The 27440-nt window shown below is 42.2% G+C and overlaps 1 protein-coding gene across 8 annotated transcripts in view; it reads left to right on the top strand.

The window, feature by feature from the left end:
• Window positions 1-27440, top strand: part of CSNK1G1 (casein kinase 1 gamma 1) — a 152406-nt gene extending 124966 nt beyond the window's left edge. For 2 of the 8 annotated variants that reach the window (XM_029237450.1, XM_029237454.1), the window contains 3 exons: window positions 8938-9048; window positions 13465-13571; window positions 20689-26754. In XM_029237450.1, coding sequence (XP_029093283.1) covers window positions 8938-9048; window positions 13465-13571; window positions 20689-20743 — 273 coding nt within the window. In that variant the 3' untranslated portion in view covers window positions 20744-26754. Of the gene's footprint in view, window positions 1-8937; window positions 9049-9207; window positions 9313-13464; window positions 13572-20688; window positions 26755-27350 lie in introns of those variants that run through there. The other 6 variants (XR_003795842.1, XR_003795841.1, XR_003795839.1 and 3 more) reach the window with 6 other exon arrangements.

Genomic DNA, 27440 nt, shown 5'->3' with positions numbered 1-27440 from the left:
AAAAGTGTAGAGTGCACAGTTCAAATGACATTCTCATGCATTGCTCTTGACTTTGCAAATTGTTACAAATTCTCTAGAAAGTAATTTGATAAAGTTACAATCCTCTCTGATAGAATAATTTTACTTCTTGGAATCATAATAAAACAATCACAATAAAACAATCCAAGATACAGATTTACTTATGTGCATTAAACTGTCACAGTGCTATTTCTAGCAAAGTTTTAGAAATGATCCACCTATCCAATTATAAGGGAATGGTTATGGATCCGCTCAAATCTTTTATCAGATAAACTGGGTTATAATAAAATGAATTGTAATGCATTTATTCAGTGGAATATTATCTAGCCACTTAAAATAATATTTAGGAAAACTTGTAGCAACCTGAAAATGTTTATGGTTGTATAGTAAAGAAATCACAATACAAAATTAGAAATACCTCATGATTTTCCTGAAGGGGAAGGGAAAATGAGAAAGTCAATGGGAGGAGATAATGCCAAAATATTAACAGAAGTAGTGTTGGAAGTTGTAGTATTGTGGGTAATATTTTTCCAAACTATTCTTTTTTTTAATTTTTTTGCGGTACGCGGGCCTCTCACTGTTGTGGCCTCTCCTGTTGCGGAGCACAGGCTCCAGACGCGCAGGCTCAGCGGCCATGGCTCACGGGCCCAGCCGCACCGCGGCATGTGGCATCTTCCCGGACTGGGGCACGAACCCGTGTCCCCTGCATCGGCAGGTGGACTCTCAACCACTGCGCCACCAGGGCAGCCCCTACAAACTATTCTATAATGGAGTTATGTTACCTTATAATGAAATATACATTTAAATAGTAAAGGTATGAAAGAAATAAAAAAATAATTTAAGTAGTCAGTGAAATCATAATACCTGCCCATCATAAATATTGAATACTTATTCAAATAATTCAATATTTATTTGAATAAATATTCAAATACTTTTAGAATATTTGAAAACTAAAATGTGTGTTTCCTTTAGTTTCCCTTGTCTTTTCTGCTTCAGTGAATTCATAATCAATGTTGCTGTTTTGATTGAATTTTAAAGGTATGGGGAAAAGAGATGGTTGAAGACCTAGATTTCCAGGGTGGAAAATGAGGTCATACCTAGTATCTGAGTAAAAGTACAGTGAATTTCAGTGTACTTTCAAGTGAAAAGTCATTAAACCCGGGTATGTAATTAGGAAATCTCATCTACAAGGCAGTAAGCTTCTTTTTAAAGACTTGAGTCTTGAAAGCGTGTTTGATTTTTTTTTTTCTTTTAGGATTTTTAGTATCCCATGGCTGCTAAGGGATTGAAATTCCCCACATCAGTGCAAATTTTATACCTCCTTTCCATCAGGATTCTGAATTCTAACTGGGTAGAATTCTTTCTGCACTGTGCACTGTGGGTAAATGGATTTCTAGTGTCTTTTCAGCCTTTACACTGTCTTATAGTCTGTGGTCTCATTGCTTTGGTTCCATCTTCAGGGTTTTTTCCTTATGCTTTTTTTTTTTTTTTTTAAGATTAATTCTTTGCAAGTTTTGAAATCAGCCAAAGAAGAAACTAAAATCTCTCCTTGAGAGAGATTGAAAGGTATTAACTTTAGGGACAGCTAACCTTTCTTCAGCAATTTTGACTCGGTAAATCTAGCTAAGGACTTGCTATGTGAAAGTATGTCCTGGAGATACCAAGATAAGTAGGGAGTCCTTGTCCTCAAAGAACTGACAAGCAGATAAGCCAGGTGGCCAGATAACTTATAACACAAGGCAGAACAGATAAGCATCCCAAATCACAATCTTTAGGGACTGGAAGGAGACTTTTCATCTAATCTGAGCATGACAAAGAATTTCATGAAAGAAGCTGCATTTGAAATGCTCTTGGAAGAATTGGGTGGAAATGAAAGAGGCATTCCAAGCAAAAAGGAAATATGAGCAACAGCAAATTATCTAGTTCCATTTTGCTAAAATATATTCTGTGAATAAAGGAGACAAGGCTAGGAAAATAGGTTGGAGCCGTTCGATAAAGCTCCTGAAATGCTGGGCTACTGGAGAGTTAGTGCTTAATTTCAGTAGGGAATAGGTACTAAAGGTATTTGGACAGAGGGGTGATAAGATCAAAACTTTGCTTTAGAAATCTTTCAGCATAGCAGGTGGTAATACCCTGGCAGCCAGCATGGAGACCAATAAGACAGTGAGTTCCCTTGAGAGGTAAAGGGGGTGCATATGGACTGTAGTGGTGAGAATGAAATAAAATTGAAAAATGATACAGGGATATAATCTATCAGAATTGGGAGCTCACATGTATGGCAGGGTTGAGGGAGAAGGATGGGTCAAAGCTGTTGCTGTGCGCTTCAGCTGAAGATGGCTGGCAGGCAGAGGATGACTCTCAAAACCTGAGAGCTCTTTGGAGATGACATTGATGATAATGCTTGAAGAACCTACTTATTCTGAATTAGTCTGCCCATCAATTGTGTGATAGAGGAGAAGGATGAGGAGCTCAGAACTTGGTTTTAGCTTATCCCAAGCCTTAGGCTGCAGGACACTTCCGCTTTTGGGGGCCTCAGCTTCCACAAATGTAAGCCTTGTAAGGGCAGAGATTTTTGTTGTTTTGTTCACTGCTGTATCCCTAACCCCTGAAAGAATGTCTGGAATAGTAGGTACTCAGTAAATAATTGTTTGAATGATGAATGAATGAATCTGTCAAATGAGGAGTTTAGATGAAATCATATATTTGTTTAAAATATAGATTTTTGGGCTTCCCTGGTGGCGCAGTGGTTGAGAGTCTGCCTGCTAATGCAGGGGACACCGGTTCGAGCCCTGGTCTGGGACGATCCCACATGCCGCAGAGCAACTAGGCCCGTGAGCCACAACTACTGAGTCTGCGCGTCTGGAGCCTGTGCTAGTGAGAGGCCCGCGCACCTCGATGAAGACTGGCCCCCCGCTTGCCACAACTAGAGAAAGCCCTCGCACAGAAACGAAGACCCAACACAGCCAAAAAAAATTAATTAATTAATTAATTAATAAGGAATAAACTAATACTGTAATTTCAAGATGTTTCCCTCTATCCACCCCCCTTTAAAAAATATATATAGATTTTTATTTAACCTTCCAAGAAAAGTAAATTTTAAACTTTTCTTCCTACTTGTTTTTCTATTTCCACAAAGAGCCATCCTGCCTTGTTTGGCAGCCAGAGTAGGGCTGGATTGCAAGGGGAAGGGTTTGAAACAACACAGCAGGCTCTTGCTGCAAAGCAAGTTCAGGAGATTGTATTAGTTCTCCTCCGTCACCATGGGATTTTTCAGGGAAAATTTGCTTTGCTGGTTGACTGACCAGCATACTGAATTGAATACTGAATTGAATTGAGTATCATTTGGTTCCTAGGTGCAGTATGAGAGCCCAAACATGGTGGCCAGAGAACTGCATTTAAACTCACCTATATTGAATCTGTCTAGTATTTTAATACCAGGTGCTTAAGATCAATTTCTTTGAACATTAATTTACCCAGCTAGAGAACTGTAATTCAGTCATGAGTTTGGGTAGAATAAATGTTCCTAAAAGCTAGATCCACTCAAAAGGATCCCAGCGGGTTAGTCTTTTCTGTCATTTTACCCTTGGTATTTGTCCTTTCCCAGTTCCAAAGATGGTCAATCTTGCCATGACTCAAGTTCCTTTTAAAGAATTCTGCATTACCATTCATCAGGAAGACGATGAAAACTTTACTAGTTCTTCCTATTTCTACCCGGCAAAGCTTCCCTTGCATTCGCTGATCAAATTCGATCAGGAAGTAAGTCCTGCCACTATCCAGATAGCTCATATTAAAGTGCAATACTGTCGAAGGTCTTATGCAGTGTGTTTGTACGACACGCAACAAAATATATATAAATTTTTTTATATATATAAATATAGCATATTGCATTGATTAGCATGTGCATGCAGCAACACACTTCCTTTCACAACCTCTAGCTTGTGACAATCCTTACTCAGGTAGATGCTACACAAATATATACTACTGTGGTTCAGCAGTTTTGTTAGTTTCTCTTTTCTCCCATAGACCCCTTTTATTTGGTAGATTTTCTGTGGGCATTTGAAGAAGGGGTACTTGGCCTAAAAGGTTAGGGAGAACAGATCTGTTTTTAGGTTGGAAAGAGTCATATTGACCATCGAGAATTATTAAATTCTACCAGACATGGTATCCTACCCCTGATAATATTGAATCCTCAAATATTACTTATTCATTTTTATAGGACCAGCATATGTTTAAGGGAAAGAATGTCATACTGAGTTCTGAAGAAGATATGCCCCAATAAAAGAGTAGTTCATATTTATTCTGTTTGTGTCTAGACTCCAAGGGATTAGATTTAAGTCCAGTAGCCTTAAAAAAAAAAAAAAAAAAGGAAAGCTGATGAATTTTCCATTCCCTTCCTTTTACAGAGTACTTCTTTGTTTTCAGCGAGGTTCAGAGTTTGCTAGTTTAAGGAGCAGATGAGTTTGCTCAGCGATCACTTGCCTACTTCTGACCCGTGTGTGATTTCCTGACTTGCTGCCTGCTGTCTAGCAGGAGCTCAGGTGTGGAGATTGCACACTCACCCTGCCCCGCTTCAGCACAGAGCTCAGTGCAGAATGAGCTGTCCCTCCTCATTTCTGGGACCTTAATTCCAAGGGGGATATTGCAACAAGCAAGTGCAAAACTGAAGTGCAGTCCTTTTCTTAGCTTCTCCCACTCCGTAACCTAGTCTTTGCTGCTCACCTCTGCTCCTAATTCTCTATTCCATATTAAAAGTTTTCTTCCTCTGTCTGTATGCATTGTTCAGTATTTTGTATATCAGCATATACCCTGTATTCTGAGGCACCTCCTTGTAGGAGGTGATTCCAAAGTAATCTTACCTAGATAAATCATCATTCCATAGGGGAGGTGTCTTATGCCATTTTGAGTAAGAATAGGGCAAGATTTGAGTAGAGAATTTCAAACCTCTAGGATGGTTCCTGTGATTTTTTTTCAGAGCTTCACAGAATTGATGCTGCTGTCTCTGTGGGCCTATATAGTATTGGGCTTGGAAATAATCCTTCCAGGTTCTTATCAGTGATTTTCAAATATCGCTGATATTTGACCAAGTTTGTAGAAAACAGGAACTCACTATTGGTACACCTGACAGATTGCACGTAACAGTCCCTGTCTGGCAGAGGAAAATTGGTTCCATTTCATGAGCTTAATGGAGAAGTTTTTGATTTTGTTAAAGTATACACTTTAATAACTTTACCAACTTTTTTTCATTTCATACCTGAGGTCTAACACATAATATAGTGTACTTAATATACTATATTAAAATTTTGTTTAATCTTGGAAGTGTGGTAAGACAGAATGTAGTCAAGTGTATTTATTACTAACCTTTTGGTACTATTCAGTCTCTATTCTTGTTAATTACAGTTGAAGACTGTAATTATATAAGGAGGCCTAGAAGACTGACATGAGAGGCCAAAATGTTCTGTATAGATGGCAACTTTTAAAATATTTTAAGAGCCATGAAGTAAAATGGATAAAATCCATTTTATAGATGCAATCAAAATTAATTTTTCAAAATAACTTTACATAAAGAGTAGGATTTGGTGATTTGTTTGTTACAACAGGAGGAAGATATTTGCCTGCCTTCTGCTTCAGAAAAGTAGCTTTATCTCCAATAAAAATTTGAGAGAATTTTCAAGCCATAGATGGAAGTGGTTATCTGAGGTGTTTTCAGACTGTATTTTCTTGCCCTCCTGTTAGTGTCGTTCTCTGTCTGTGAATCGCTGCCAAATGATTGCTGGGAGAGACTTGCTTCCTCTGCCCTAGGCACATGTGGTGGTTTTGACTTTTTACACTAGGCTTCTATGTTTTCCCTTAACTATTTTTTGTAGCTTTGCCTTTGATTTATGTTCTGCTAGGTTGCTGCTTTTTTGATTTCCACATTCACCTACTAGATAGTAAACTAAGCATTTCCACGCAGGTGATGCAATCACAACTGAAGATTTTAAAGCATTATCCCAAGGAATTCCCACTACTTGAGATTCCTGCTCCTGCCTTTGGGGACTTACACACTCCATTTGGACCTTTGCCTTTCAAGTAATGCAGAGAGATTGGTTTTGTTGAATGACTCTTCTACCCATGGACGCTCCTGATTGCTTTTTAGATAGACATGTTGCATGAATGATTTTTAAGAATGAAGGGTTTACATGCCGATCTCCTCTGCTGGTTTGCTTGGTATAACTGGCTCCTGTGCTGATTATGCCTAATCATAACCTCTGTGTATACAGCATTGCCTAGAGTACCTTTCAGGAACAGGTAGACTCGCAGAATTCTGTAGTTGTGAACATTCCTTGGTTTCATTTAGTTTCTAGGCACTCAGTTGCTTTCTAAAACTGGCAGATGAACACTTCTACTACATCAACCTCTAGATACCAGTCCAGGCCCTTAAGTTCCAGAAAAGAATAGCCATAGAGTTTAGTATTATGGTGAAAGTAGTTCCCAAAGTAATAAACCAACAACCCCAGGTTCAGGTCTGTCCCTTGGTTTTGTTGCTTTCAGTGGATACAGAAGGCGTTGGAGAGCAGTAGAATGGTGCCATGTGTTCTTCACTTGTCACAGTGCAAGCATTTATGAAGCAATCTGGAATGCTAGCATTGTTTTTCTCCCCTCAAAAGATAAATAGACCATTGCATTGAGGATGGAGATGGAGTGTGACTTCTGGGCCTTTGAAAAAATGTCTAGCTATTTTCATTTAGACAAAAATGTTAATTCTTCCAACAAATTACCTATTTAGCTAGAATTAATATAAACAAATACACAGCCCAGGGAATCAGACAGTAGCATCAAATCAGACTTCTGAGATGTATTTCAGTAAAAATAGAAAAAATAGTTGATCCAGCTGTCCAGGGTTTTGTTAAGCTTAAAAGCATATGAGTGTTTTATATACGTTTCATCTGCCCTAAAAACAAATGCAAAACAGAGAGTGTTCATGAGAGAAGTAATTGCACTGAACATGTATCATGGAACTCAAAATGGCAGCAAATGACTTATAAATGTCTGGATATTTTTTAAGCATTTAAATTTTTTGAGAACAGACAATTCTATATAGTAGTTTAGGAGCTTAAACAGTCTACTTAAATATTACAAAAAACTCATAAAGTCCTAGAGAGAACTGAAGAGGCTATCACTAATAGATATTAGTTATAGATATTACTTATAATATTAGAAGAACAGATATATTCTTAAATCTCCAGTAGTGAGAATAAATGAGATTAAGTGCTCTGAGATATGGATATTGGTTTATAAAATAGTTATGATTATGTTATAAACCACAGTCTCATTTTGGAAAAATGAAATTTTTTGAACTTCTGAACTGAACTTCTGAACTTCTTGGCAGAATTGGGGTGGGGAGATATTTTGAGTAGCTTTGATTCTCTCAAATGTGACTAGCAGTATAAAACTAAACTCCTCTTTTGTAAGAGTATATATAGCAAGCAAGTTAATACAGTTGCCTTCTTACAGAATATGCTCATTCCTTGAGGAATATCAGAAAACATGGCCAGGATCTTTTATAGTGCTGTTACCCATGTCACCTCATATTCCATTACTTAAAGAAGATGAGTAAGTTGTAGCTGGTGTACAATGCTTTTTTTAAATGGGAAAAGCCTTTTTGATGATTTATAGATGAGCTTTAAACAACTCTTGTCAATGAGTTACAGAAAGGGGTGAGTGAAGTGGAGCCTCAAATTACTACTACTTCGGTCTTCCTTTTCTTTTTTATAGAATACAACATTTATAGCTGTGAACATTTCTAATATTTATAGCATCCTTACTGGTTTTCATGCAGAGCAGCAATATCACGTCCCAACCCCTGCTGCTGTTTATATCAGCAGCAGTTAAAATTTGACTTACTAATCCCTCATTGCTGCCTCTCCAACACCTCATTTTTCATTTTTGTAGAGCCTTAGGACTGTTACAGCTGAGCATCATGATGTTAACACCTCCTCAGCCATCTGGCACAGGGGAAGAGGCACCTAAACAGATTCTTCAGAACAAATATCACATAGGAGCAAGATCAGAATAGTGTGAGATCTAAAAAACAGGTAAAGAAGGAATGAAGAGAGCCTGAATGACAGCAAAGGTGAAAGCAGAACCCAACGAGGTTTTGAATTGCAAGCCCTCCTTTTGCTGGGAAAAGATCTGCCTTTTGCTTTGTAGAAGAAAATAGTTCGTAGTAGTCTTATCTAAACTTTTTCTAATTCCAGACTAGAGGCTGTTAGCTAGAGGAATCTGGAAAACATTGTAGCCTTATTTCCCCCCATCTTTGCATATTTTTGACCTGTGAACCTGCTTTTGAAGAGATACTTTGTTCATCCATTTAGATAAGAAAGCATATTCCAGCTACTGCTCATTTTATCTTAGTTGAAAGTCCTCTGGAAGTTTATGTTGAGGGTAGTGGGATCCCTATTCAAGGAAAAGGCTTATTACCTTGATTCCTAATGCTGGGAATTTTCTATATTGACTACTGTCTATTTAGATAGATAGTTAATTAGTGAAATGACTTGTGAGCATGATTATTCCTTTGTCCAACAATCCTAACTTTCTGAATTTGGTCTGCTTAGTGGCTACTGAAATTTTACTAATATGGAAGCTGAAAGGTGATTCCAGCTTTTGATAGTTTTATTTTTTTTAACCTCCTCTTTTGGTGATCATTGTTTTTCTGTGTCTAGGCAAGGATGGTATGCTAGAGGCAATTACGTGTTGGCTCATTAGGCTGAAACGAATGTAGCCAAGCTATCTTTTTCTCAGTGCTTTGCAGCAGTTGTTCAAAATCCAAAACAAAAACAAAACCCTTAGGGACACTAATGTACTTGATTTTGATATTGCTTGCTGTTGCTTCACCTTTCCTTCCGTATCTTGCTCTCATGCTTCCTAATGCCTGAGCAGACTGCATCGTCAGAGCGCCGAGGAGAGTGGGAAATCCAGCCCAGCCGGCAGACCAATACCTCATACCTGACGTCTCACTTGGCTGCAGACCGCCATGGGGGATCAGTGCAGGTACTTACGGCCTTTATTGCCTTTTCCTGGCCCTCCCAGCTTAGCTGGTAGAATGTTGGCTTGCTTCTGAAACCCAAGTTCCTTTAGAATGGAAACTTACAGCGAGGTTGAGCTGCTTTTATAGTGAACTGAATATCTCTGTGCTGATTTTCTACCTAGGTGGACTTGTAAGACTCACTTGTTGAGATGATTCTGGATAGTTGTCATTGACTAAGAAATATCTACATGACTTCTGATACTGATTCCTGGTTAAACTAATCCTACGGCCTTGATCCACTCATGATAGACCATAAAATAACGTCAAGGTAGAAGTCTGTTAGTGTCAAGTCTGGGAACTGCAAAGAAATATTTAAAATAAGTATTTTGGGGATAGAGGACTGCATATGTAGCTCATTCCATGATGATATACGCCCTAGTACATAAGGTGAGATTGTTCATTGGTCCAACTCAACCGTTTATGAGTGGGAACCCAAGAAGTTGGGCTATTTCTTTTTTTCTCCCTAGAATAAGTGTGGTCTTAGAGAATTATTTCTGATTTCATTTGGACTATTTTGAATCTCTATTCTCCCTTGTAAGAGAACACCTTAAGAACACCTTGCATCTCTTAACTTTTCATATATGTCACTATTTTAATAATCTTAACCTGAATATTTTTCTCATAGTGGTAAGTGACACCACCAGTTGGGGCACACAGGTGAACCCAGAGCTACCAAATGTAAATTCTTATAAAGGGATAGGCAAGCCTTTTTCACATAGAAACGCATCTTGATAGGCTGATTGTTTAGGATATGCCTTTACATGGAGTGACTCACTGAAGATTGTGTTATTCACAGGAAGTTAGGAGACAGTTTTGTCCTCTAAACCAAAAATGATCTCATAGGAACATCTCATAGGTAAAAATGATGGATTGAACACACCCACTCCTGAAACAACACTAAAAAAATGATAAGGAGATTTTTTTTTAAGGTATAAATCCATATAAGAATGGAGAAAACGGGCTTCCCTGGTGGCGCAGTGGTTGAGAGTCCGCCTGCCGATGCAGGGGACACGGGTTCGTGCCCCGGTCCGGGAAGATCCCACATGCCGCGGAGCGGCTGGACCCGTGAGCCATGGCCGCTGCGCCTGCGCGTCCGGAGCCTGTGCTCCGCAACAGGAGAGGCCGCAACAGTGAGAGGCCCGTGTACCGCAAAAAAAAAAAAAAAAGAAAGAAATTAATAGTGATTACAGCAAAATAAATTGTCAGTATTCCAGATATACAAATAACGCTTACTTTTTAATTAAGTTATTCTAAAATAATAAATGGAAAAGTATAAAAATGATAGTTTCAAATACTAATAATTTGTTGCATTCGTTAGGTTCTTTACAGTTTTTCAAATTGCTTTTTTTCCTAAACATCATTCTATTTAACTACCATAGTAATTATAAGGTAAATAGGACCAAGGTGGTTATCGGCCTAATCTTACAGAATTAGAAACCAGGGCTCAAAGAGAATGTTGATGGTAGAGCTAGGCCTGGAATCCAGCTCTTGGGTCACCTACATTAGGTTTTTGTTCCACTGCTCATCTAGGCAACTGTTCAGTGGTTTGACGAACTGTACCTTCAACCTGAAATAATTAAGTGGATGCTCTAGAGACCCAGATTAGTTGCCATTGATTCCCAGGTATATTCTAGGTTAGACAGCTGGTGGTAAGGTTACCATTTGTGCCTGATTTGTTTGAGACCAGATACTCATGGATACAGACAAGATGTCTAGTCTATAAAATGGGGATAACCTCTTCTTCCTTAGATTGCTCAAGGACATTGCTTGTGGGTCAAGCGGCAACATAGTAAGGAGAAATTAGAGAGTATGAGACATGCAAAACAGTACAAGCAAGTGCTGTGACCCAAAGTCACCAAGTAATTCACAGTGGTGGTGCTTACTATTGCTTTGTTCACGTCAGTAGAGGCCAAGACATTTTATTTAACATCTTGTCTAGTTCCTGAATCGTCTACTAAAAAACTTACTGTGATTTCTCCTTTAACCCTTGTGCTCACAGAATGAATTTACCAGCATTATCCCTAGTGTGCAGCCAGAATGTGCCCACAAGAAGCATATATAGGCTGAGGAAATTAACAGGACAACATTAGCATGACAGGCTGTGGTTTCTCCAGTCTGTAAACATTCTCTCCTCAACTTTTCATTTTGAAATTTTTAAATCTAAGCAAAGGGCTGGGGCGGGGGTGGGTGCAGTGAGCCTGTGTGTATCCTTAACCTAGATTAACAAATGATTGATTTTTGCCATATTTGCCTTAACTCGGGAGGGGTATGTTTTCTAAACTATTTGTAAGTACATTTTATCCCAAAATACTTCAGCCTGCATCTCCTAAGAATGAAGCCATTCTCTCATGTAACCAACAACACCATTGTCATATCTAAGAACATTAATAATTCCATAATAGCTAATGGACAGTCATATCACATTTCCCCCAGTTGTCTCCAAAATTAATTTTATAGTGTTCAGGATCTAATCAGGGTTCTTGCATTGTATTCGGTTGTTATGCCTCTTGTCTTCTTCAATCTCTTAGTCTCTTAATCTTTTAAAATCTATAACAGCCACCTCTGTGTTTAAAAAAAAAAAAAAGATTTTTGAGGCATGTCTTTTTTGAAGAATCCAGGCTTGTTGTCATATAGAATGTCCTGCATTTTGGATTTGTCTGGTTTTTTTCCATCATACTTAGATTCAGATAAAACTTTTTTTTTTGGCAAGAATACTATATAGATAATGTTATGTAGTATTCATCATATCATGTCAGGAGACAAAGTTAGGTTGTTCCATTGATCAGAGATGCTAAATTTGATCACTAGCAGAAACTTGGGTCTCCCATGGGTTAAGTCCAAGTTTAATACTGTATGTTTCCTTGACTAACTGTACAGCATTGTTTTAATTTTTTTAAAGCTTGTATAATTAATAAGAGTAATAAATAGTTCTGGTTTAGAAATAATGGTGGGTATAGACTTCTGGTAAGTAGTATTCACCTTGTCTACCCCTTCCTCAAAGACTCCTTATACTAAACATTTCCTTCCACCTTCCTCTTTATAAGTGTGCAGGAAATTTTTGCAAATTAACTGCTAATGAGGACCCCAGATCTAGAGGGAGATTAGAGTAAACATTTATGGAGGGAGAATAACAGTACTGTGAACGTTTATTGAGCCATTACCGTGGACCATGGCACTGGGCTAAGCACTTTCTGTGGGTGGTCTGCACAGTAACCCAGCTAGGTAAGCAGCATTGTTTGCCCGTTTTACAGATTAGGAAGCTCAGGCACAGAAAGTAAGATCTTGCCCAAGGACCCACAGCAAGTAAGTGGTGGAGCTAGGGCTCAGAGCCAGGGCTGAGTAAATGCAGAGCCCATTTCTCATCTGCTGCACTGTGCTGCCTCCATTACTGTGTACCAGCTGTTGTACCACACACTGTCTCATGCCTTTTCTTGTATAATTCTCACAGCAGTCCGTAAGCAGCAGTCTCATGTAGATGAAAAGTTACTTACCCGAGGGCGTATGGTATCTGAACCATTTATCCTGTTTTGTTGTTCTCTCCCATGTTTCAGCCAAGGTCTTTAACAGCAGAGTAGTTTGTCCAGCGGGGTCCCTTTTCCCACTTCCCAGCACCCACATAAACAGGAATCATGTGCTGGAAATGAAAGCAGGTGACAGAAGCAGCTGCACAAGCAGGAGAAGCCTGATCGGTTCCACCTAACCAGATGACAGGAGTGAGAGCCTTCAGTTACAGTTCGGGGACCGTCAGTGAGAAATGGGATGACAGTGAACCTGAAATAAAGGTTGTTGAAATAAGACTGGTCTTCCAAGGGAAAGTGTTTCCTTACTGTCTGCCGTTTCACCAGAGAGGATGTGGCAGTCTTAGTTGAGAAACTTCAAACCGATGGTCCAAAGCCATGAAGAAATTTCTGAAGGAAAGTGTGATTGCTTATAGTTTTTGATGCTCACTATTGATTTCCTTTTTAGAATTTTTTTTAACATCATCACTGAGTCTGTATATAATTATAGCATAATAAACTGAGAGGAATAGAATTAAAGACAGTAATATGACCAAAAATTTTATACGATTTTTGTGAGGATTAAATTGATACACACACAACACAATGTAGCAGAGCTCCTAACACAGAGTAGGCATTCAGTATGAAAGTTATCATCATTATATAATTAAATCATTGAGTTTTGTGTTCTCACATGATATGGGTCTGGGAACATTCCCTAAGTTAGGACATTTAGCCCCCCAACCCAGGAAAACAAACATTCCAAACACTGCCTGGCTGTCACCTAAGCTAGAGACCAGATCTCCCTTAGTGACCCTCTGGGGCACTGGCAGGAGGCTCCGATTACCGTGGTGTCAGTCACACTCTGTCCTTCTGTTTCAGGTGGTTAGCTCAACCAATGGAGAGCTGAATGTCGATGACCCTACGGGAGCCCACTCCAATGCACCAATCACAGCTCACGCCGAGGTGGAGGTAGTGGAGGAAGCTAAGTACGTTCATCTTTCAAGGGGGCTCTTGAGTTATAGGTTGAAAAGCCTTTTCTCTGTCTCTTCCTCTCGTGTGCTGCTCATTTCAGACTGGATACCTCATGCTTGTGCCCACAGCTTTCTTCCTTTGACCATTTTATTTTTTGCATGGTACCTTAAGGCTGCTGCTGCCCTTCTTTAGCTGTGATTTCTGAGAAGACAGTCACATTTTTAGTCCACATGGATGAAAAGACATAGTGAACTAAAAGAATCCTGGTATGAGAGCTACAGCAGATAGCAGTCCTGAGCCTCTTGGGGCCCTGGAGCCTCTTGCTCCCTAAGGGACACAGAGAGAAATCTACTTGTCTAAACCATGGGCCATGCTGAACAGCATCTGATTTCTGGTTCTTGGCTAACCACTTTGCATCTATAGTCCTAGACAAGGGTCTCAGAGCCCTTTTGTTCTCACTTAAATGACTCTGAATTTAGAGAGACTCAGATAAGTCAGTCAAGAAAAATAGTCTCTGCACCTGTTGAATGAAAGAGTCTTGGGATGGAGAGGAAATTACACTAATCCCAAGAGGGTGAGGAGGTTACCCCACTCCCTTTTCTGCTTCTCTTGCATGTTAATGTCTTGCCCTGCCCATACCACCAGCCCCTTGGTGCTCTCTGCATGGTCTGTGTTTAAACTCTTAGAAAATGGGGTAGAAGGTGAAATAATGGCTGATTCTGCTGCAAAAGCAGCATTTCTATCACTTCTTTCCCTTTTTGCCCCATCCCAAATTCAGGTCCAGATTTACACTCCAAGGCAACAAGAGGTAGGGAGAGAGAAGTCCTTCACCAATCGGTAGCTGCTGCCACACCTGACACGGATGACTTTTCTTATAAACCCTTTGAGAACATCCAGGCTATCCCAGTGTCTTGTTTTCAGAAGCAGGCACCATATTTATAGTGATATTGTTGCCTTAAGTGATCCCTTGAGCCCCCAACTAGCCTAAGTACAAACCAGAACATGCTTATGCCTCAGTAAAAGGTAGAGGCTAGTCAAGATCTGCGTTCTTCCAGATACAACTTTTCATGGTTGTCCCCCTGCCCACTCCTCTGCTCTGCTGCCCATCTATTAGATGAGCTCACTTTTCTTTCGAGAGGTCGTTTCCTTTAAAAGCCAAGACTTGAGGATTCCTACCCAGTAGATAAAAAGCAACCGAGGGTGACTTGGACTCTCTCTTGTTGAGTCCCTACTGACTGTAGGCAGCTTCAGATGCTCCTCTCCTGGTTAATGTAAGGCCCTAATACGTAAGGAGGACAAGGGAGTGGGGGGTCAATGCCAGGAGGAGACCATTTTTAGTAAAAGGAAACATGCTCCCTATTCTCAGGGGCTTTGTAAGTTTTAATGGTTCTCACAGTTTTTCAGTTTCCATGACAAAACTTCATTCTCCCAAATAAACAGTGTGGTACTCCTACCCTCTGACTTCTTAACCTTGGCTGCACTTTGGAGTCTCCTGGGGCATGTTAGAAAATACAAATGCCTGAATCCTGGCTCCAGAGATTCTGGTTTAAGTTATCCCAGATGTGGCCTGAGCATCAGGAGTTTTTAAAGTTCCGGTGATTCAAATATGTCGCTGAGGTTGGGAACCGCTGTACTGGGTCTGATGGCAATGTTTGTGGTCAGATCCAAACATTGTCTGGGCTTGAAAGATGGCTGCGCCCGTTCCCATCCCCACCTCACTCCCAATTCACCGTTGGGGCTATTACTTTGAAGGCCAAAAGTTGAGCTCTGGATTTCATACTATACTTTGAGTACCAGGATTGAATTGGGCTTTAGTCTTATAATATGCCCTATACAGAATTATCTTTGAACCCATTTATCTCATTTCATTTTGGTAAATGTGTACACTAATTGTGTATGTGAATGTGGTGTTTGTATTCTGTGTATAAGATAGGGGACCAGTCACACACACAGATTTCAATCTGGTGTGTTCTGTTCTGGTATAATCTAAATTCTAGATGTAAAGAGAATTTAAAGTCTCCCGATTCAGCAAAGACCACTGTACCAGGTGTGAGCCTTCTGAAAGATGTGGAAACCAGAGGGGAGCAGTCGTATTTGACCAATTGTCATCCAAAAGCTCATGGCTTAGGACATTTTGTGTGGCATTTCCCCCAGTGATTTCATGAGCTACCAATCCATCTTGTCCAGGGAACTGTCGGGGCACAGCCATGTGTTTTTCTTCTTGGCCCTTCTATGTATTGGTTGGGGGCGGGGGAGCCATGTGTCCATCTGCTTGATCACTTTCATGGGAAGAAGTCACAGCTAAGAGAAGCACAGGGCATCCCACACAACTCCTCATTGCACACATCTGTGATGCCTTTTGTCCATGCAGCCTGCTTGTGGGAAAAAGGGGGCTGTTGCCTACATTAAGATTGAGCTAGAGTACTGGGGAAACAGTGTGGAAACCTTCACTTCCCAGCTTTTGATTTTGGGTTCCTCAGCCAGCTTGTTTCGTGTAAAGGAGGAGAGAAATAACAGGGTCCCGTTTTTTGTTCTGTAAACAAAATAAACATCTAACTTACCCTTTTCTCTAGATATAGGACACATGTCCTTGTTTAAGGGTGATTGGAAGGGTAGTGAGGCAAGGCAAAGCTTTTTGGCTGACTTTTGTTATGGTAAGAACACAGGAATTTTTGGTTATCCACTGACTTTAGCTACAACTTAGCAAGTGTGGACCTCATTTTCTCTGAGAATTAACAAGAATGGGATTTAGGCCTTTTTCTGGCAGTTATACCTTAATCCGAGCAGTGACCCTCCTCGCTAGTCACCTCCTAATAAGATAAAGTGTCTCTTAAGCTTGTTTTCCCCTCTAGAGAAAGAGCTAGCTGCTGGCTGCTTTGGTCAGGCATGTTGGTGTTATAGAAAGGCTAGGGACTTCTCTTTCCCTCAGAATATTTGGGAGGTTAGCTTAACAAATTGCACGGTAAGACTTCATGTGGGAACCAGAATGGTTTGGCCTTGGTTCCTGATTGAATTCTTACAGGCAGGATCATATGCCCTTTCTCCTGCTACCTTCCTGGAAGTTGCCCAGGAAAGCCCACTCTTGGGGCTCCCACCAACTCTTTCTGTTTTGCCTTAGCCCTCACTGAGATCCAGCTCCCACCTCGATGCTTCTATCAGGCACCTGCCCCCTCCACTTTAGTGTGGGGACCAAGTGGCCTGGGCCTACTCACCCTGCCTTGACAGAGGAAGAAACTAAACACAGACACATACTGCATGTTTGCATGGCTCACAGGGAGTCGCTTCCATCTCACCTCTGTGGACTAATATCTCTCTTTCTCTCTCTTCCTTTCTGTGTTTTTCTCTTTACACACTCTGTAGCTGCCTGAAAATGCTCAACCTGTGGTGAGTCCCTCTCTCCAGTCCACATGCTAGGGGAGCGGACCAGGCTAGGTTGGGATTGGCAAAGCCAAACAAAATGCCTTAGGAACACTCAGTGGCTCCTGTATGCCACCTTGTGCCATACCCACCCAGACTGGGGAACTAGATCCACAAGGTGGGGATGGGCAGGCGTGTACCCAGCAATTAATCTGTTCCTTTTTTCCTTCCAAACCCACCACATTGCAGCCTCCTCCTGTCAGAACAATATCCCACCGTATCCAAAATTGTCTCTTCATTTTTAGCTGAGTGAATTTTTTCTCAAATTAATACGGCTAGATATTATTAGGCAGAGAGGGACAGAGGTAAGAAGACCAGATTACTGTACCAGTTGTATAATCAGAATCTAATTATTCCTCACAACTCCAAGGACAGTTGTTGCCAGATAATGTCACATTCTGTGGCTCGGTCTCTAACCTTAAAATTATTAGCTTTGGAAAAATCTGTGACTTTTCTTTTTGGTTCAGCTGGTTCTTCCATCTGTAGAATATGAGTATCTCCAAATAAGAGAGCTGCTTCTTGGGGGAGAGGTGGACATTTTGCTGTTGTTGTTGTTGTTTTGAGTTTTTTGTTTGTTTTTCATTTATTGTCTTTTTTTTTTCCTTTTCTTTTCTTTTCTCTTCTTATAAGAGCATATAGTGGGCCAAGGGCCGACTTGGCTAGTGAGACATTGGAGTCTCTCTCCCACTCCTGGAGAAGGTCCCTTGAATGCACTTTTGGGGCAGCATGCGGGTCTTGAAGGGGAAGCCCTGGCGGCTCCACGTTGGGTGGGGCACGTTCCCACTGTAAGGCAGTGCCCTCCGTGCCTCGCTTCCTGGGCATTGCCTGTGAGCTCCAGGTGCTCGTGAGCTGATTGGTCTGCTGTGGTCTGGAGCCAGAATCTCCTACACTGCACGTGTGGGATGATATTCCGTGTGGTGATAACAGTCTGCTGGCCTCTGTGACTACCTTGTTTCTATTGGTCTTCAGTAACTGAGTTGGGCACCGGTTTCTGTACCCTAACTCTCTAAGCCAAGTTGCCTACAGGGTTTCCCAAGGGACAGAGATGTATTGAAGATAGCAATTGGGTTTTATGGAGATAGAATTTATAGTATTACAGTATCAAGGAGTACATTTGGCCTGTTTATTTAGCAAACATGTGTCTGTGTAATCTGACATCATCGTGGTCTGTTTTTTCCTGTGAGATGTCAGTCACATGATCCTGACTGCAAATACAGGGCCTACTTTGTGCTCATCCACTCTGTGCTTGGAACTCTAGGGGGTCTCAAGGCCTCCCCCAAAGAGCTGAGATACAATCTACCTGGAGAGATAAGACATGCATGCTTGAAAGGACACTTTTATGGTATTGTCCCTTGAGAGGTCAGTGTTGACAGGGATGGTTAAGGAAGACTTGATGGATACTGTGGGGCTTAAACAAGGCATTAGAGCAAGGGAAGAATGTATAAGTACAGCAGAGAAACATAGTAAAGGAATAGCTGAAGGGAGAGCCAATCAAAGAATCAGCTGGAAGGAAACCTAAGACACAAGAAGAGTTCATCACTTGCCTTCAGTCTCTTCTGAGAGTAAGACATCTGTATGGAGTCAGTCAGTGGGCTTGGTCTGGGGTCTGACCAAGTTTCACAGGTCCTATTGCCGGTAGTCATCACAGAAACCAAAGAGTTGATTGTGGAGCCCGTTTCCTCATGGGTAGAATTATTAAAAGCTTCTGCTACTGCTGAAGTTTTAACTACAGTAACTAGCAAAAATTAAGGCTCTAAACCACAGCTCACACTCTCCTCCAGTCAGGTGAATTCAGCTTTGCACATCAGGTTATGATATGCTTATAATTCTTATGACTTGCCTTGGAGGAGGTAAAAGAGAAATTGTATCATTTGCAACGGACCAAAACAGTATTTCAAACTTTTTAATGATTGTTCTTAACGTAAAAACACAAAATCATCATCTTAGCATCCTCCAAAAAGCATAAGAATAAAAACTGACTTAAATGTTAGTGATCCCTCTGAAAATCATGGTTAACAGGGAACAGGTAGCTAGCTCTATTGAAGTACTGGTACTCCCATGAGATTTAATTCACCTTATTTAATAATTTCTGGACATTCAGCTTGAAAGAATGTCTGTTTTCTAAAGCATATGTACAAAAAATGACCTTTTTTTAAAATCCTTCCCCAGGGATTCCCTTAAGGACTGAAAACAATCAAAAGTGTTGGTCATTTTTACTTAAAAGAATTTATTCAGCCTCTAAATACAAAGGACACTTTGTTTAGTGACTATATTGACACCCATTTAATAGTACATCACATAGGTCATTATACTCTTAGAAAATCTTTTTTAAGACTCTCTTAAGAACCTCCTGTTTCCAACATCTCCATGTTTAATTCATTCAGTTATGGTTAAAGCCCATCATTTTGTCTGTGTAAACATCTATTTCTGCATTCTAAGAAGACACTTTCTCCAAGTTTTTGATAACTAGTCCATGGGGTGTGGGAATACAAAAGGGTCTGACTAAAAAAGGGGGGAATCTTAGCTACAGTGAGGACTTAGGGGTATGCGGAAGTAAGCAACAGCTCTTTATTTCTGTATGAATATTTTTGACATTAAACCCAGAAGGATTAGGTAAAAGACCCAAAGATAGTTTCTGAGAAAAGCTTTCGTTTCAAGGATCCAGCAAGTCTGAGTGACACTTCCAGTTTACTCCCCTCCATCACATGGCATCTTTGACTCATCCACCACTTTCTGCCCCTCACATTCTCATTTCCCATGTGTCAGCTTCCTGGAAAGGACATATCTTTTGCACCAGCCATGCCACAGCCCTCATCACCCCCTTCTGGAATAGTCGCTGCCTGAGCAAGAGGGGCTTCCTGTTCCAAAGACAGCAGTACAGAGCGGGTACCCGAGCTAAAGGCTGTGGCAGAGCTGTGGCTGTTGAAGGCATCAGGCCTCAGCCCCACCCTAAGCAGGGTCAGTCCTTGAACCCAGTCTGGCACAGCAGCAGCCTCGGGAAGCTTAAGTCGAGGAGGACCCTGCAACCCGATGCTTCCTGGTGATCAACTGTGGCATTGATCCTCTCCAAATGAAGAGTAGGCTATGCTGATTTCAGTTAAAAGATCCTGGCTCACACAATTAGGGTCAGGGCTTCTCCTGCCTACGCCAGGGAGCTAGCTGGCTGGGGGCAGGGATGAGATTAGAGAGAACCCTTAATCCTTTCATTGGTAGCATGTGAGAGCCTCCTAGAGTTCCAAACATCATACTTTTCTTGGCATTTGTTTGCCTTAGTTTAGCCTCCATACCCACTGACCTCCGAAGTTGCATTAAATAATTTTGCCCTCTGTATGAAGGGGCACACAGTGCAGGCTCTTCTCATGCAGCCCTGAGGACCCCCAGCCTTGGTTCAGTATAAAGGAGGATGAGACTTTCAGGTTGGGGTGTTAGACTGAGAAATAAGCCTTCTTCATCCTTCTTCCAAAAATGCCTGCTTCCGCCCTGCTGCCTAGCCTGCAGCACTTTGACGATTAGGTTTGGAATAAAGCAGCTCTCTCCTTTGGCTTTCCTGGCAGACACTGCCCACTGCCTCCAGTATGTGCACTGTAGATGGCGGGCGACCCTGTGGGTGGGTGCCAGGGGGAAGTTCCACCCCTGCAATAAGCAGAGGCAGGCAGAAATCTGTTGGCAGCTGCGGGCCTCCCGCACTGACTTGTGGTCTTCCTTGTGCTCCAGGTGCTGCTGCTTCTTTAAGAGGAAAAGGAAGAAGACTGCTCAGCGCCACAAGTGACCCGTGCCTCCCAGGAGTCCTCAGGCCCTGGGGACTCTGACTCGATTGCACCCGCAGCTCCTGCCATTTCTCATTGGAAGGGACTCCTCTGTGGGGGAGGGTGGAGATCCAAACCAAAAAGAAGAAAAACAGATGCCCCCAGAAGGAGCCAGTGCGGGCAGCCAGGGCCCAGTGGGTCAGTGGCTGCCCCTACCTGCCTGAGGCTCTGAGCAGGTCCCAGAGCCACTGGTCCTCCACTGCTTACCCTTGGGGCTGCCTGGTTGACTCTCCTTCCTATTGTTTACAGTGAAGGTGTCATTCACAAAAACTCAAGGACTACTATTCTCTCCCCTCCCCTTAGTTTACTTGCTCCTGGTTCTTGCCCCACCCTCAACCCTCTCCAGCATAAAAGCTAATGAGCTGAAGGCTTTGTCTGCTGAAGGAGCTTGAGAGGCTGGGGGTGCGGCCAAGAAGGTAGGAGGGAGATGCAGGCCAAGGCTGGAGAAGAACCTTCTCTGCCCACCAGGTGTGTCTGGCAGTATGGCTCCCTCTTCCTCTGTGCCTGTGCAGCCTCCATCCCGAGCTGGCCACGGGGTGCAGGTTACTCCCTCCTTCCCTCTTGTGAAGTTACACTGTAGGACACAAGCTGTGAGAAATCTGCAGTCTACTGTCCCCGTGTGTTGGCGTTCTTAGCTTTCTTGACAAGCGGACTCTGTTCTCCAGACAGTAGTAGAACATTGCAAATTGTTCTGAGCAAAGGACAAAAAAAAACTGACTTTATTGCACTTTTAGTTTTTTTTTTTTTTTTAAACAAAAAAACATGGCAGATGCATATTGTGTCTGGTTATATTGGGAGTTTTACTTTTTTTTTCTGTTTTGAGGGGGATGGGGCCAGCCAAGCCATTCAGAGAGAACATGGGTCCAGAGGACATTCTCAATGGAAAGAGTTGGGTCTGCAGCACCCAGAAGAGAAGAAGCCAAACTCTGTGTCATTCTGAGTGAACTCTCAGGTTGGCAAGGAAACATACTTGAATTTTCATTCGTCTTCTCAGCTGCTGAAGAATGTCCCTACCAGAGCCTCTTGACCTCATCAGCCTGCAGTTTGGACAACCTAGCTCTCCAGCACATGGGATGAGCCAGCCAAGCCAGACTGTGACAGGAGACAGTTCATCCCAGAGAAGGAGATGCTTAACAACAAAAATCTGAAATATCTGTTTCCTCCACTGCCAGGGACTTCCAACTAGATAGCCATGTGACTTCCTTAGTGACTTGGGGGACAAAATTAGTGATGAAACAGCCACCACTGTATTGCCACTAGTGGACAAGAAGGAGGAAAGTGATCCTGCCTTCCAACTGCCAGAGGAACCTCAGGATTTGGCTCATCATAGGGCCAGGAAATAAAATTGGTCTGTACTGTTTGCCCCAATAGCTGAGTTACAGCATTTGGGCTGGCCTGCCTTATCAGAAACCAAGAACCTGCAAATCTTCTTCCAGCAGGTCCATAGCTGCAGGCTTAGGCCTCAGTGTATGGGGCTATAGTGAACAGGAGGGTGAGACTGGTTAGTGCTGGAAAATTCCTGGGGAAAGGAGACTGAAATGAAAGGTGTGAAATTATCCTCTCACTTGGACTTAGACTCCTTCTAGATGAGATGGCCACGCATCTAGAGCCTGTTCTCCCCGGTACACTCTCCATGTCCAGACATGCTGCCATGAAGGGTCTTGGTTCCTCATTCACTGCTTGAAAAGTCGCCAACGTATGGAGTTAATAGAACTTCTCGTGCTTGATTTTCATTTGAGATGAGCGACTTATCCAAACAGTGACTTCTCATTCCAGATGTGATCGAGGAGAAGGGATTAATTACATCAGAGAACGAGGTCTTGTATCTGGGGGTAGAGAGAGCTAACCATGGAGGACAGTGGCTGGTGACTTAGTCTGGGGGTTTTGGGAACACGGAAATCATTGCCTCTGGCTTGAGATGTAGGGCTGTCTTTTGGACTGGAGGATGCAGACATAACTTTCTGGTAGTTGGTATTTTCTGACAAGTCCCTTGATGTGTCTTACATGGAGCAGAGATAGCAGCGGTAGCGTGGATCAGAGTTACTGGGCTTCACCTGTGTTCCACTGGTCCTTGGCTAGGAAATATCACTTCACTGGCTTCAAATTTGCCTAGCTTATATAAAGATTGTAATCATTCATTTCTTTAAAAGAAAATTTCCTATTAACAGAATGGCTGGGAGATTCAGGGTCACACTGCTTCCCCACAAGAATTTTGAATATTGGGGTTTGCTTCCTTGACATTAGCTAAGGCACTGTCACTGAAACTTACATAGTTTCTCAGTTGGCATTTGGGTAACTCTTCTCAATTTGGGTAACTCTAATTTCCCGTATAGAATCTTTAACCTCCACATCCCTGTGTAGAAAAAGCCTTGCTTCTCATGGGAGGGCAAGATGAAATGGTGGCAAAGTCCGGAGCATCCCTGGCACCCCTTACTCCACTAAGTGCCTCCCCACTTCCACAAAAAAGCAAAGGCAGTTACCAGCTTGGCTGCAGGGCAAGCCCTCTTGCAGCTGGGTTTGTGACTTTTTCAGGGTCTTAACTTTGTTTTAAAGGCTCACTATTGCGGGATTTAATGTGAGCAGTTGTGGGGTTCTTCCTAATGCACTCTTCTCACTCTCTGCCCCCCCTCAGATCTCTTACTAGATATTTGATTTTTCATAACAAAGGTGAAGAGCCCAAGTCCTTCTGGCATGCACAGTAATGGTGACCTTCCCAGGGCCATTGGTACTCCAGGGCGGTTCCAGACCCCCGAGAGAGTCTACTGTGATCTTCCTTTAAAAAAGAAAAAAAAATTTTTTTTTTTTCTTTTTAAGAAGGATACCTAAGGAGTAATTTGGCCATGAGTTTCATCCCCATCAGCACATCCCATCAGGCCTCCCTCCTCAGCCCCGTTGCTGTCGTCAAGTAGCTATATTCCTCAGCCAGGGCCTCGGGGTTGGGCACTCCCTCCACCTACCGCCCACCCAAATCCACTTGCTCTGTAGTCTTTGAGCTTCCTTCACTCCATAACCATGATACCTAGGGATCTTTTTCTTCAGGATTGATGCAGTTGCTGGGTTAGCATTAAGCACTAACAACATTAGGGGTTCTCCCAAGCCCTGCAGTCCTTCAGGCATTGCGTCCTGAGCAGATTGAAGCAAGCAGGCCAGGAATCCACCAAGACGTAAGGGATCCTTCCCTTGTGACTAGAGCATGGCTGTGTCTGTGCAGTAAGGGTTGATTACTTGCTGTGCAGCCCTTGGCGTTTCCCAGTGATTTCACTCCAGACTGCTCTGCAAGGATGTGCAGAGTGTGCCAGCAGCAGCATGCTTTCATGTCTGCCTTAATTAACATACTCCTGCCATTTTGGCTTTGTCTAGGAGGAAACGGTCTAGGAAGGTACAAAGTCAGGTGATGAGGTTGGCCTCCAATTAAAGCCCCATTTTATTTTGGGATATAGGGCCACGGAAGACAGCAGGATCCTGAGTTTTCCAGTAGAAGTGTTGATTGCCTCTTCATTCTCAGTGAACTCCAAGTTCGTAGAGACAGCCCCTGCCATTAGCCAGAAGACGTGTCCATCGCCTCTAAAGTACCTTCCAACCTGGTTCACTGGAAATGTACCTTGGGAGTACATATTCAGTGTTGGTTCTCAGTGTTAGTAACCACTTCTGTTGTCAGAAATGAGTGAGGGTAAGGTTATGTCAGAGTGGTTACTAAAGATCATAGCCTTAACTTTTTTTTATGCAAAAGAGACAGCTTGCTCCCCCTCCAGTGAGCAGCATGGCCTGCATTTTTCAAAAATAAGTACTTCCACGGCAGCCTAGAAAGGATCTCCTCTAAGGAACTTGATCTTTCTTCTGATGCATCTCTCCCAAGTCTGCATGCCTCGTGTGTCGCAGTCACCTCTTCCATTTTCATATTTAAACTAGTTTTCATTCCCAGTGAGTTGCCCTGACAACATTGTCTCCAGCGTCAGAGCCATGTTAGGGCTAGAATTTCTCAGATCGGGAGCTTGCATTGTCATACAGCCAACACTGCCTTTGTCAGGCCACTGCCACCAAGCCACTATTGCCCCAAGGTGGGCAGGTGAATTCCAGAAACCCTTAGGGAGCCAGGATAACTTGGCACCCCATATGGATTGGCCTGAGCAGCAGGTACTTGTCTCTGGGGTTCTTGCTTTTGCCAACTTCAGGGCTCCAGGAAGGTCCCTCTAGAGGTTGACGGCCAGAGTCTTCCCCATGATGGGTTGGTAGGAATCAAAATGGGATGCCTGTGGTTTGGTTTTCTTGGGTGTTTGTTTGTTTTTGATGGGGGAGGGGAGTGATTGTGTTTCTGAATAAGAAAAAGAGGAAACCATGGCTCTTCTGAGGGTTTAAGCAGTGTTTTAGCCACAAATAAGGAATCTTGGAAGTCTTTGATCAATTAAGCAGTCTTAAAAATGTTTTTCCTAATTCCTTTTGCAGGTGACTGAGTGCAAAAGAATAGGTTTCTCCATTGTATTCAGAATAGTAAGTAGGTTCCCTGGATATAGACAGTAGTAGTTGACATATTTCCTCAAAAAGCGACCAGGAAGTCCACTCCAGAGTTTGTAGCTCAGCTTGTATTACAAAGGAAAAAGTGAATGTGTACTCCATATATTTCTAGTTTGATTACCAAACTCAGTGTTATAAAGAAACCTCAGTTCTGTGGACAGAATTTATTTTGTTACTTTTCTTTTTTTACTTCTCACAATCATCTTTCCAGTGTCATCACCACCTTCAAAGCAGAGGGTTATCCATGGTAAGAAATGGGGATGCAGTGCAGTCGTCCCAGTAACACACACAAGAGGACAGCTATCCTGATTGCCCCGACCCCGCAAATCCCCTCTTTCAGAGCAGGTGAGACATTTTCAGTGTTCCTCTTTTTGAGCTCCAGACCAACTCCCAAGCCAGCCCTTACACCGAAAGCTTTTTTAAGAGGCTTATCAATCTGTTAGGAATGTCTCAGGAAGATGAGCCATTTCTTTGGCGGGGGTTTACGGGGGACTGTATCTACAGATGGGTGTGTGTGGTTGCATCTGTATGCGTGTGTGTGTGTGTGTCTGTGTGTGCACGTGCGTGCCAGCACTCATCTGTATGCATTTCACTTCCATAAAGACTCACAGCCCACCTGAAGAAAAAAAACCTCACAGCCCAGGTTGCTGGGACCATGTGTTCCTGAATATTCTCAGAAGTAAACAAGAAACAAATGAGTTTCTCAAATTGGTGTGGCAGCAAGCTGGCTCTGGGAATGAGCCCCATTTATCAAGCAGAAGAGTAAACAGCAGAAAAAAAGATGAAACCAAAAATATTATAAGCCCTCCCCAATGGAAAATAATGTTCATTCATCAATTCCCATTGGATGTATTACATGCTCTAATTTATTATATTATTATTTTGTCTGTTTCTTTAATCTTTGCCCATTGTACTTTTTAAAAGATGTTGGGATGTTGACTGCAATTTTTTAAGACTAGATAATGTATAAATCAGCTGTGGAAATCAGTTTTAATCGATGCGTGGATGTGTCTGATTATTGTTAAATGCCTTTTTTTTTAACCTTTTATTTTAGATACGTAGTTTTGTTTCATAAACCCTGGCACTGGTCTGCAAAGCTCAGCTGTGAAAATGAAACTTGTAGTATTTTTAAACATGAATGTCAATTTCAAGGGTATTTGAAACAGTTCCTCCAGGAGAGAGATTTGTACACCATTAAGTAGAAACTCCTCTGCAGAGGAAGAAGCCTTCTTTGGAGTAAATGGAAATGGGTCTTGATATTATCTCAGAGTAGCCCATTTCCTAGGGCACCATGGAAAACACAAATGTGATCTTTAAGTATACCTCTTCTCCAATCTGGGGAGGAAAGGACTCAGTTTGCACCCTTTTTGTATGTACAATAAAATCTCTTACCTTTCTTGGCTAATTTTGCTTGTTTGGTTGGTTGGTTTGTCTGCTTTTAAGCTCTCCTGGTTCATTTGTAACGGAGAATCCGTCTAGGACTCTTAGTAACAAGGCTCCAGGAATGAAAATAATGCCTGATACTTTGGCATTCTTGCGTCATTCTTTTGGGTTGAACATTGACCTCTCCTGTGGGACCCTCAGAATGGGAGAAAATATTTGCAAATGAAGCAACTGACAAAGGATTAATCTCCAAAATTTATAAGCAGCTCACTTTAAATATTTCTGGGGCTTCCCTGGTGGCGCAGTGGTTAAGAATCTGCCTGCCAGTGCAGGGGACAGGGGTCCAAGCACTGGTCTGGGAAGATCCCCCATGCCGCGGAGCAGCTGAGCCTGTGCGCCACAACTGCTGAGCCTGCGCTCTAGAGCCTGCAAGCCACAACTACTGAAGCCCGTGCATCTAGAGCCCGTGCTCCGCAACAAGAAAAGCCACCACAACAAGAAGTCCCCGCACTGCAACAAAGAGTAGCCCCTGCTCGCCGCAATTAGAGAAAGCCTGCGTGCAGCAACAAAGACCCAACACAGCCAAAAATAAATAAAATAAAAAACAATAAATATTTCTGGTAGAATTTGGACATTCATCACACATACTAATTCCTGTATCCCTGTGGTTCTTAGGTGCTAGAACACCAGGAAGTTAGGATCTGCTCTGGAACAACTATGAAATGGCAGCTTTGTAATTCTGCTCTACTGATGAAGAACATCTAT

Source organism: Monodon monoceros, unplaced genomic scaffold, assembly GCF_005190385.1.
Source record: "Monodon monoceros isolate NGI ecotype Baffin Bay Population unplaced genomic scaffold, NGI_Narwhal_1 Super_Scaffold_21, whole genome shotgun sequence".
In the NCBI taxonomy this organism is placed as follows: domain Eukaryota; kingdom Metazoa; phylum Chordata; class Mammalia; order Artiodactyla; family Monodontidae; genus Monodon; species Monodon monoceros.
The sequence above is the reverse complement of the archived record's forward strand: the minus strand, read 5'-3'. Positions and strand labels throughout refer to the sequence as shown.